General features: G+C 49.9%; 1 protein-coding gene across 1 annotated transcript; it reads left to right on the top strand.

The window, feature by feature from the left end:
• The first annotated feature begins 1,487 nt into the window (after nucleotides 1–1,487).
• LOC128847251 (zinc finger protein RFP-like) lies at nucleotides 1,488–11,181 on the top strand. The gene is made up of 7 exons (XM_054046640.1): nucleotides 1,488–1,919; nucleotides 3,920–4,015; nucleotides 4,598–4,828; nucleotides 5,805–5,827; nucleotides 6,558–6,673; nucleotides 8,935–8,994; nucleotides 10,336–11,181. Exons 1-7 carry the CDS (start codon nucleotides 1,503–1,505, stop codon nucleotides 10,851–10,853), a joined length of 1,461 nt encoding a protein of 486 aa, XP_053902615.1. The 5' UTR covers nucleotides 1,488–1,502; the 3' UTR covers nucleotides 10,854–11,181.
• Nucleotides 11,182–11,475: the final 294 nt, after the last annotated feature.

The following is an 11,475-nucleotide window of genomic DNA, read 5'->3' as shown; positions in this document are numbered from 1 at the left end:
TAGTTAACAGAGACTTTCCCAGTGCCCAGTGTTCGGCCTTTCTGGACAATTTGCAACTTGTATAGTTCTAGCTTCTTCTGATCTTCAATCTTATTTATTTTGCTTCCTTTTCTGTCCCTACTTCCCTTACCCAAAATAAGCAAACAGAAAATAACAAACCAGTAACCACTTTGTCTGTTCTTCAGCCACCACACTTAAAACTCACTTAGAATTACTACCAGTACCTCAAAACAATCAGCTGTGCACAGATCGTGCCGACTACCCCACTGTGATGGGTTGGATCACAGACCCCCTTGGGAACTGCCAACTGATGTGCGAAGCCTACTTCTATCCTTGCCTTCCCTGCCAACTCAGGACTTCAGACCCTGGGTCTGTGTTGGAGCAGACGGGAGTGTCTGGCTCAGCAAGACAGGGTGCTGGAGTCCTAAGCTGGCAGGGAAGGCAGGGTTAGAAGTAGTAGTCTTGGCACATCATGTGGCAGCTCCCAAGGGGATTTCTGTGATCCAACCTGTCACAATCCCCTCCTGCACCTGGAATGGACAGGTGGCCTGAGAGCTCTCTCTTTATCCCACACCATGTACCCTGCAGGCCCCTAGTACAAGCTCCCCTCACTCCTGCTGCCCTCAGCCACTGGGCCCCAGCCCATAGCTTGTGGGGAAGAGCTTGGTCTCTGTACACCATTGAGTCCCTGGTCACTCTGCTGGGACTGACAAAAAGGGAGAAAATCGGTGCAGACCTTGCTGGGTGTGGTTGCGTGAAAGGGGAGTCACCTGCCCCACTAGGGCTAAGGCTGAGATTCCAGCATATTCCACGCTAGCCACTGAGCCACCATCAGATGGACTTTCAGCCTCTGTGCATATGGTCGGGGCGAGGAATTGGATTATTGCCCTCAGGGAGCTGCTGAGGGATGGAGAAGATTTACATGCTCACAGGAAAAATAAACGGTTATAAAGCGTTAACTTTTTGAATCTCAGTGTCCAGTGTCATTAAATAGTTATTGGCTGACCAAAATATTGTCTGATCCCTCCTGATTTCCCACAGCTGTGAATATTTAAATTGATAACAATTGGAATGAAATGCTGAAACCCAGATTTTTGTGCAACTGTGAAAGTTTAAATCAATAAATATAAAAATGGCTTAAAATAAACAATATCTGTCAAAATTATATATCATAAAAAACGAATTCTGCCAAGTCTGACTATCACTCCTTAGACACACAGGCCCTGCTCCTCCAGGTTCATCCTCACAGGGGGATGCTGATGTCCATGTGAAGCCCCAGTTACCCTCGACACCAGCACAGGGGCTGATTGCAGGACCAGAGCCCGAGTGGTACATTTTTCACCAAAGCCTCCAGGGATGTAAAGTTACGGGTGGGCCCCTTCCAATTCAGCAAACAGCACGAGTCAGTTCCAGGAAGGGAAATACCCCGTTGCTGCTGAAGGCGGGGCATAGTGTGAACTCAGGAAATTGAAACTTACGCTGTTACTCTGCCCAGAGGAGCCATGGCTGCGGAGACCCTTTTGGAAAGTCTCCAGGAGGAAGCTTCATGTCCCGTCTGTCTGGAGTATTTCACAGAACCTGTCACTCTGGAGTGTGGGCACAATTTCTGCCGAGCCTGCATCACCCAGTGCTGGGAGGGATCCGATACAGCCACCTCCTGCCCTCAGTGCAGAGAAACTGTGCAACAGAGAAACCTCAGGCCCAACAGGCAGCTGGCAAATGTTGTAGAAATTGCCAAAAGGCTGAGTTTACAGGCAACAAAGGCAGCAGGAGGGGATGGGGTGTGTGGGGAACACCAGGAGGCTCTGAAACTGTTCTGTGAAGAGGATCAAACCCCCATCTGTGTGATCTGCAGAGAGTCCCGGGCTCACCGCGCTCACTCTGTGGTTCCCATACAGGAAGCTGCCCAGGAGTACAAGGTACCGAGTTGCTGTCCAGTTTAATGGGTAATAACTTTGGATTTTAATTACAGGTTAGTGGCATCACAAGTTGCCCAAGACAGGTGTAACTGTGTCATTCAGCTGTGTGTAGCCTTCATTGCATGAAAGATGCTGTAGAAATTAATGATACTCCAGCCTGGCAAGAATGACAAGAGATGAAGATTTTAAAATTGTCTGATGTGGGAAAGTTTTCTCTGAGCAGTTGAATCCTTTTCAAACTCAGCTCCCACCAGTGAAATAAGGGAACTCTCTGCAGACAGGAAGTTATTAAATGACTAGTGAGGTTTTATTGACAAGAGCTGCAGGCCAGTCTATGGGAGTGCTGCCTTCAGACTGGAGAAGGGGGAGTTACAAGCTGTGGCTATTATTGCTGATTGCATCACAGTTTATTATTGTTATTTGCATCCCAGCAGCCCCTACAGACCCCAGATGAGATCTGAACTCGATTGTAGGGGGCCCTGCACAAAACCCAGTGAGGGACAATCCCTGCCCTGAGCCATTCACAGTCTAACTGGACAAGAGGGACAAAAGGTGGAAGGGGAAACTGAAGCACAGAGAGGGGAAGTGACTTGTCCAAGGTCACTCAGTAGGTCAGTGGCAGAGATGGGTATAAACCCCCACTTTTCCAAGGTCAAGCCAGTGCCCTAACCACTAGGCTACACTGCCTCCATCAGCAGCACTGAGCAGTGATGAAGTGCAGACAGTAGGAGGGAAAGACTCCTTGATAAAGGCCCTAGGCCCAGCAGGGAGACAAGGTTTCCCACTGAGATTCTGAACTCCTGTGTTGCTCCATGAAGGGTTAAACTCAGATGCTGCCGGCCTGCACTAGAGGAGATCATGGGGCTAAACGCTGTGTGAACCCCAAGCACCTTGAGTCCACACACAAAAGTGCTCCAGACAGCGCAGGTTCATGCCAAGTACCACTGGGATTACACTGGATTGTAGTAAAACTAACCACAGGCTGGAGCTGAGCCAGTCTGACCTGTTCTAGTGTGTACGTAGGCAAAGAGCAGCCTAAGTGGTTCCGTTAGTCCCACCAGGCAGCCTTTTGAAATCTCCCAGAATGCACTGCTTCCGGGATCTTTACTAGGGAATGGGACAGTGGGGACCTACCCAGAGCGCATTGCCACTGAAAAGGTTTAGGACAGTACTGAGGCAAACCCCAACCGTTCTTTATCCAAATCTGCATGTCTAATTAGGGAGGCTACTGAGGCATCCCCGGAATATAGGACATCCCCACGCCTGCCTCCGTGGGCCCTCCCACACCTGAATCAGTCAGCCTGTGTGGGCCCACCACCACCTTTGTCAGCACGCCCCCACCTGCATCATTCTGCATGGAAGTGCTATCCCCACCCTTGCCTCCACCCTCACTGGTATCCTCCTGCATCTTTGGTCTCCTCTTCTCTCTTTTTCATTGGACAAACACATGTCCAGTGCTGGGTCCCTACCAGACAGGGATAGTTCTCCACAAAACTGGGACTGCGCAGCTTCAAACCAGACGAATGGCCTCCATACTTCTCATGGGGTTTGCCCTGGTGCTTAAACCAGCTCTGTCCAACCACTGCAATCCCCAGGGATTCAGGGCTGAAATCCAGCCCATATTTGAACCCTGGTGGTTTCTGGGACTTGTATCACTTTGTTCGTTAAACCTTCTCAAAAACAAGTTTATTGATTCACCCCCAAGTGACTTCAGTGTCCTGTTATGCACTGAACCACTAATCAATTCACAAATACCAATAAAGTTTGGTTATAATTGAGATCTCTGTGTAATTACTAAAAAGACTGAACCTGAATGGGTAACAAGTTTGAATATGACACACTCCCAATCTGCATTAATAAGGTTTCATCTTCTTGGTGGCCCTGATGTCACAAAGTGATTAGGACCAACAGTAATCTTGAGTTTGGGTAGGAAAACATCCAACTCCACACCCCTCTCAACCCTCAAAGTGAAACTTCCCAAATCCTTTTGGTTTCTTCAGGAAAATATTCAGGCCCATTTGAAGACTCTGCGGGAAGAGAGAGAAAAGCTGTGGGGATTTCATGTGACTGGAGAGGGGAAACGCCAGGAGTATCTGGTAGGTGCCTGTTGTTATTAACCAGCAGAGAGTGGCAGTGGGAGGTCTGTTTGGAGGCAGATTCCTGCGTGGCCTTGGTGAACATCGGCTTGTGTGTTTCTCCATGATCATAGATTGCTGGGGTTAGATTCATGTGTAGACAAGCCCTAAGCTTCCATTTCAGCTGATGAGTTAATATCTAGCTCTTGTGGCTTTCCCAGAAATCCCCCCAAGTGAACTGAATGTCACCCATGACATGCTGTCCACTTGTCTAGTCATTTTGTGCATTAACATGTTTGTTTCTTTTTTCTCCCCTGGTGTCTGTCAGTGTAGTGCTGAGTCCTGCCTCCTGCTGCTCTGGGTCTGAATTCCCAGAGGCCATGAATAACTCAATATGCTGACCATGACAGACATGGAAACCTCCCTTTCAGAGATATAGGGGCTGAAGGGGAAGCTGTGAGAGAATGCTCTCCCTAGGGTAAAGTCAAATGTCAGAAATCAGGATTTTCAACGAAGTTCTCCCTCCTGCACACTCAGCGCTCCATGAAAGGACCCCAGGTGCCCTTCCTGTCCCTGACCAGCCCTTTCCCTATTTTCATACAGAAACAAATACAAACCGAGAGGCAGAAGATTGTGTCTGAATTTCAGCAACTGCGGCACTTCCTGGAGGAACAAGAGCGGCTCCTGCTGTCCCAACTGGAGAAGCTGGACGAGAAGACTGTGAGGATCCAGAATGAAAATGTCAGTAAACTGTCCAAGCAGATTTCCCATCTCAGTGAGCTGATCGGTGAGCTGGAGGGGAAGTGTCAGAAGCCAGCAAGTGAATTCCTGCAGGTGAGACTGAGGGAGAAACAGAGGTGCCGACTCCATGGGTGCTTAAATGCTAGAGCACCCACGGAAAAAAATTAGCAGATGCTTAGCACCCATCGGCAGCCAGCTCCCCCCACCCCCGCTTCCCCTCAGTGCCTCCTGCCCGCTGGCAGCCCTGCTGATCAACTCGTCCCCCTCCTTCCCAGCACTTCCCACCTGCTTCAATCAGCTGTTCCGTGATGTGCAGGAGGCACTGGGAGGGAGGGGGAGGAGTGGGAAGGGGGTGCGCATGAGGGAGGGGGCAGAAAGAGGTGGGGTGGGGGCAGAGTGGGGGTGGGAAGAGCTGGGCAAGAGTGTGGCATGGGGGAAGGGGTGGAGTGAGGCTTGGGGTTGTGCACCCCCAGGGACAATTGGAAGCCAGCACCTGTGGTCAGAAATATACCAGCTCCCCACACAGGGAAGGGAGGGCTCCTGAATCATAAGCACTGGGGGCCAGCAGTCAGAGATCTCAGTGTAACTCGGCATGTGCATTGCTGACATATGAATGACTATTATCTTTGCAGCGTTACAGACACATAGATATTAAAGGTGGAAAAGCATCATTAATTCAGGGAATCCATGGCCCTGGGGCCAGGGTAGGGCCTCTTTTCCCCATATTTGCAAAATGCCTACCATGGGATCTCCTCTGTGCGTCAGATGGGACTAAGGCTAGGTCTACACTACCCGCCTGAATCGGCGGGTAGAAATCGACCTCTCGGGGATCGATTTATCGCATCCCAACGGGACGCGACAATCGATCCCCAAATCGATGCTCTTACTCCACCAGTGAAGGTGGGAGTAAGGGCCGTCGACTGAAAGCCACAGAGGTCGATTTTGCCGCCGTCCCTACAGCGGGGTAAGTCGGCTGCGATACGTCAAATATTTGCGTATCTTAAATCGACCCCCCCCCCCGTAGTGAAGACCTACCCTAAGATTCTCTCTCTCTCTCTCTCCCCTCTAGGATGTCAGAAGCACCTTGAGCAAGTACGTGGCTCTCTCACTCCACCTCACACTTCACAATGCTTGGAAAGAGCTTGATGGTGCTGTTAGCACCACGTCTCCCCAGGGCTCTATAGCAAAATGTGTGGGGAAGGTCACATTCTGGATACAAATCTCTCTGATCAGCTTTATCCTGAGGTTCTCACCCTTGCACAGAAGACTCTGAAATTATCCATTCAGTGGGAAGGACTGACCTAAAGTATTTCCCAGAGATGTCACATCCTTGGGGGACTGGCTGCCCAGGATAGTGAGGATGGAATATGGGCCTGTCACTGCTGGGGCCCTGGGTACCATTCAGCCCAGGGCAGCAGTGGTCAAGAGTCTTTCCCACCTGAGGACTGTTTGGAGACCTGTGTGGAATGAGCTGAGGAGGGGGGAGTTAGTGTCTCAGTCTAGTTCCTAGTGGTCAGATTTCTACAGCACTTCACCTGGGAACCTCCTGTCCCTCAGAGCATGGAGGCCAAGGAGTGAATTGGCCATGGAGACTCAATTCCCCTTTTGTCCCCAGAGCTGATATCTCCAGGCCACATTTGAAGAATATTAATGGGACCTTTGCGGGGAAGGTTGCATGGCCATGGGCTGTGTCTCACCTGCTTTGAGGCTGGGAGAAGTAGAGGAATTCTAACTCCAGGCCCATTAGAGCAGTGACTCATTAGTAAGCACTTATAATGAGTCACTAAATGAAATATAATCACGTGAAATTGTTTCTCTTCAGGTGGGAGAAGGGGAAGTTCCAGCCGCCAGAGGAGATTTCTCCTGAACTGGAAGAGCAAATCAGTGGTTTCTCCCAGAAAAGTATTGCGCTATTAGAGGCTCTGAGGAAGTTCAAAGGTACCTAGAAGGGATCTAGGAGGGGAAATTGGGATCAGTGTCTGAGATTGTGGGAAGAGAATGGCGCTAGTCAGTTGGTTTAGATTAGACTTCTAGTTCATTGTTGGATGAGAATGCCACATACTTAGAGTCCAAGACACTCAGACTGATTAATTCAACCCCTTATTTGTTCCAAAAGCAAGTCTTGCTATTACAATTACTATGAAAGTAAGAAATGACAGACATACCGAAAGAAATACTGTTCATCTACCTTCTCCAGGGGAATAGGCAGGTCATGATACATTTTTCCTATGATGCTCCTACTACCCCTTACAATGTCTGACATATTAAACACATCCAGATTATATATTTATTAGTTCTTTTCCAATCACCTTTGTGTGTTATTCATTGTAAGTATCTTGTATAACTCACACACTACACATGCATGAACGTTCTAATTGGCAGGACTTTTGCTGTCCCAGCTATTTTCAAGTTATTCTCTTTTCTGATTCGTTCATTACCAGTCATTACACACTGATGTGCACAGGTCACTTTGACCCTTCTCTCCACATGGGATTTTTTGACTTTGGTAACTGCTCCTTGACAGCACATTCTGGGTGCCTGGTGTCTTTAAGCACATTGTGTGGTCAAAACATCTCTTTGTCCCACAGAGCAACTTATGAACACATCGCTTAATAACAAGGTCACTTAAGGCAACATTTCCCTTATGTCCAGCAAACTGCTCACCAGGCCAAAGCCGACTCAGTTAGTGCAAATGCACAATCTCCGTCTGTCCAAACTTATGTTTAAGAAATGACCCTTGCACCAATTCTCAATACTTAATAAGTAGTGGAAAGCAGAGAAATGGAACAAATGGAGCAGGGGCGGAGGCTCTGAGGAAGTTCAAAGGTACCTAGAAGGGATCTAGGAGGGGAAATTGGGATACATGTCTGAGACTGTGGGAAGAGAATGGAGCTGGTCAATTGGTTCATAATTAGATTATGCTTCTATTTAATTGTTGGATGAGAATGCCATACACTTAGAGTCCAAGACACACAGACTGATTAATTCAACCCCTTATTTGTTCCAAAAGCAAGTCTTGCTATTACAATTGCTATTCAAGTAAGAAATGACAGACATACCGAAAGAAATACTGCCCAGTTACCTTCTTCAGGGGCATAGGCAGGTCATGATACATTTCTCCTATGATGCTCCATCTACCCTTTACAATGTCTTACATATTAAACACATCCAAATTATATATTTATTAGTTCTTTTCCAATCACCTTTGTGTGTTATTCATTGTAAGTATCTTGTATAACTCATACATTACACATGCATGAATGTTCTAATTGGCAGGACTTTTGCTGGCCCAGCTATTTTCAAGTTATTCTCTTTTCTGATTCGTTCATTACCAGTCATTACACACTGATGTGCACAGGTCACTTTGACCCTTCTCTCCACATGGGATTTTTTGGACTTTTGTAACTGCTCCTTGACAGCACATTTTGGGTGCCTGGTGTCTTTAAGCACATTGTGTGGTCAAAACATCTCTTTGTCTTAAATAGCAACTTATGAACACATCACTTAATAACAAGGTCACTTAAGGCAACATTTTCCTTATGTCAAATACGATGATTTCTGAAAATCTTATTTCATCATATAAAAGAAAAGGTTCTACCAATCAGAAAGGATCGGACACATTACCTCCCAGGTTAGCGAATGTTTCAGATCTTACCCAAATACACGTTACAGCCATTTCTTATTAACTAAACTATATTAAAAAACAAAAGAGAGAGAGTATTGTTAGAAGATCAATATACATACAGACATGAGCTTGATTCATTGAGGTCCAGATTCATAGCAGAGATGGTGAGCTTCCTAGTTGTAAAGAGTTCTTTCAGAAATAGTTCATAGTCCACTGTCCAATATCACCCTCAGAGCATACCAGCATAACTGGGACCTCAGTCTTGCGACTCAAACTTCCCCTGATGAAGCCTAAGCAGCTCTGAGATGACAGAATCAGGACCCAAGGATCTTTTGTACAATTTCATGTCTTTTGACAAGTTGGGAGTTCAGAAGGATGTTGGTTCCATTGCTGGGAGATGCCTGAATGAGAGAGGAAAGAGAAGGTTTCAGACCGTTTTTACATTAAATACCTGAGTGTGTCTCTGTCTGTTTCTGTGTCGTGATGAAAACACAGATCTAGGAGTTAAGAGTGGTGATGCTGTTATAAATATGAAAGCTGGAAAACTCACGTCTCTTATCCTTTCCCCCTCCAGACATTCTGCCGTCTGCACTGGAAAGAAAAAGAGGGCAACCACTAGGCACGCACAGACAGGGTGAGATTGCAGCCGGTTCCTGGCATTGGCCCCAGAGTGGCTCCACCCCTGCTCCACTTCCTCCAGGGCTCTGCCCCCTGGCCAGGCCAGAAGCCAGAGCCGGGGTCTCACCCAGGGAACCCGAGCGGCACTGGCGAGTCCTGCACCCTCCACCTGCCCTGGGGTGGTGCACTACGGGGAGCGGGGACATGGGCAGGGGGCTGCTCGCAGGCCCCCCAGAAACCCACCCAGGGCAGGTGGAGGATCAGGAGATCTCCCCAGCAGCCAAGGCTCCCAGCCTGGCCAGGGGTCAGGGGCTCAGCGGGAAGAGGAGGAGGGGGCAGGGCCATGGAGTGGGTGGGGCCACCAGTAGTGGGACCTCGTGCCCCACCCCCAACTTCTACCAAGGGTCCGGAACTCCTGGGGAGATCCCAAGCTGACATCACACAAACAATCCTGACACCAACTTTAGTGCTGAGTTCATGCCCACGTTCATGAACAGAAACACTCACTGAGCAGCACCAAAACAGAGCTCTCTGCCCTGAGGGCTGACACATCCCTCTGCTTTACCCCGGTGCAGGGGGTCTCCCCTTCACTCTTCTCCAACATCGTGCCTTTCCTGTGGGCCGGCTGGACTCTCCCATTAGAGCTGCTCACTGCTTCATGGACTGGGGAGATGTTCTCCCTCCGATGCTGCCAGCTCCTCCCTTCTATCTGCGCTGGGGATGGGGCTACCCCATCTAATGCCACCTCCTACTGTCTGATTTTAAGCAGCTCTTCCCCAATGCTGCATCTTCCTCTCTGTTCCCCAGCTTGGGACTGGAGGCTGCCTTTAAGCTCTGCTGCGAGTGACTCCGTCGCGGCCGCTGCCCCTCGCGCCGCTCCTGACTCACCGCTGTTCGCTGGGCCGCCGCGCCCCGCCCGGGAATAAGTCGGTCAGGAGGAGTCTGTGCAGCCATGGCATTTAAAGATAGTGGCAAAGCACCTGTGGAACAGGAAGTAGCAATTCACCGTTTAAGGGACAGAGTTTCCCTCGGGGGTATAGAGCTGGTAACTGACTCCTCTGTCTGTTCCCTCCTCAATGAAAGCTTCTGACACCTTCCTGATTGTGTCTCTGCTGCTGGGAATGGAGCAGCCCCAGCAGAGGGAGCAGGGAGCTGAAGCTTCTGGAAGCAAATGAGAAACACACTGAGGAATTTCAGTGACATCTCTGCTCAGTCTCAGGTGCCCAATACAGAGGCAGCTCCCTGGGATCCAGAAGTGTCCCAGCCAAGACAGGGCTGCTGGGGAGTGTGAGAAATGGTCCCAGCCTCCCCCAGGGCTGAGCTCTGCCCCTAATGCTCTGATTCTCTCTCTCCCCAGCGAATGTGACTCTGGATCCAGACACAGTTTATCCCCAACTCGTCCTGTCTGAGGATCGGAAAAGTGTGAGATGGGGAGACACACGGCAGGATCTGCCCAACAACCCTGAGAGATTTGACACTGTGTTCTGTGTGCTGGGCTGTGAGGGATTCACGTCGGGGAGACATTGCTGGGAGGTGGAGGTGGGGGATAGGCGATTCTGGGCTGTGGGGGTGGCCAGAGAATCTGTGAGGAGGAAGGGACGGATCAGCCATAACCCTGAGGGGGGGATCTGGGCTGTGGAGTGCTGGTGGGGGGGTCGGTTCCAGGCTCTCACCTCCCCTGTGACCCCCCTGCCCCTGAGCCAGGTCCCCAGCAGGATCCGGGTTTGTCTGGACTGTGACCGGGGGCAGGTGACATTTATCAATGCTGGTGACAAGGCCCCGATCTTCACTTTCCCGCCAGGCTCCATCCCTGGGGAGAGAATCCGACCCTGGTTCTGGGTGTGGCTGGGATCCCAGCTCAGACTGTGTCCCTGAGATGGGGGAGCAGGGGAATATCTCACTAGGAGCCCTGAAATCAGCCTATCTAGCCTCGCACACCTTTGTCTCTATGGCTCCTTCCTGTGTACTTTGTATCATCAAGTCTCTCTGACCCTGGAGGTTGCTTCCAGTCTCAACTCTGTGCAGCCTCTGGACTGTCAAACCGTAGAGAGCATTGAGTGAGTGAGGAAGAGAAGCCAAATCTCATCACTGCCCCAGGGATTGTGCAGCCTGTTTGCCACTGTCCTCTATGAGCCAGGAAGACTCTGGGGATCCTGGGTCAGACAGTGTCACTGAGACATGGGGGGAACAGCCCACCGGGAATGGAAAAATGGGTTTCTCTAGCCAAATAATCCTAGCCCCTATGGCCTGGAGGACTCCTGTCTCCCAAACCTCTGGCCTCTTAGCTCTATGACCCCCGGAAGCTCCTTCCCCCTCCCTCTCAGCAGCACCAGGGTGGGAGGGGGTGGGTGAAGATCTTCTGGAGGTGCAGGAGGGGAAAGGGAGCCCTGAGGGGCAGCTGTGGGGGCTGCGGGGTCACAATTGGTGGAGGGACTGGGGGCAGAAGTGATGTGATGTTGTGGGGCTGGGGACAGGCATATGTGGGGTGGCAGGGACA

Source organism: Malaclemys terrapin, chromosome 13, assembly GCF_027887155.1.
Source record: "Malaclemys terrapin pileata isolate rMalTer1 chromosome 13, rMalTer1.hap1, whole genome shotgun sequence".
Classification (NCBI taxonomy): Eukaryota; Metazoa; Chordata; order Testudines; family Emydidae; genus Malaclemys; species Malaclemys terrapin.
Note: the sequence above shows the minus strand (reverse complement) of the source record. Positions and strands in the feature narration are given on the sequence as shown.

Bases quoted from the DNA above. Each gene is read 5' to 3' on its own strand.
- LOC128847251 (XM_054046640.1), top strand. From the start codon at position 1,503: ATGGCTGCGGAGACCCTTTTGGAAAGTCTCCAGGAGGAAGCTTCATGT. The intron at 4,829-5,804 runs GTGAGACTGAGG...TCTCCCCTCTAG, and splicing joins CAGCAAGTGAATTCCTGCAG to GATGTCAGAAGCACCTTGAG. The intron at 5,828-6,557 runs GTACGTGGCTCT...GTTTCTCTTCAG, and splicing joins GTCAGAAGCACCTTGAGCAA to GTGGGAGAAGGGGAAGTTCC.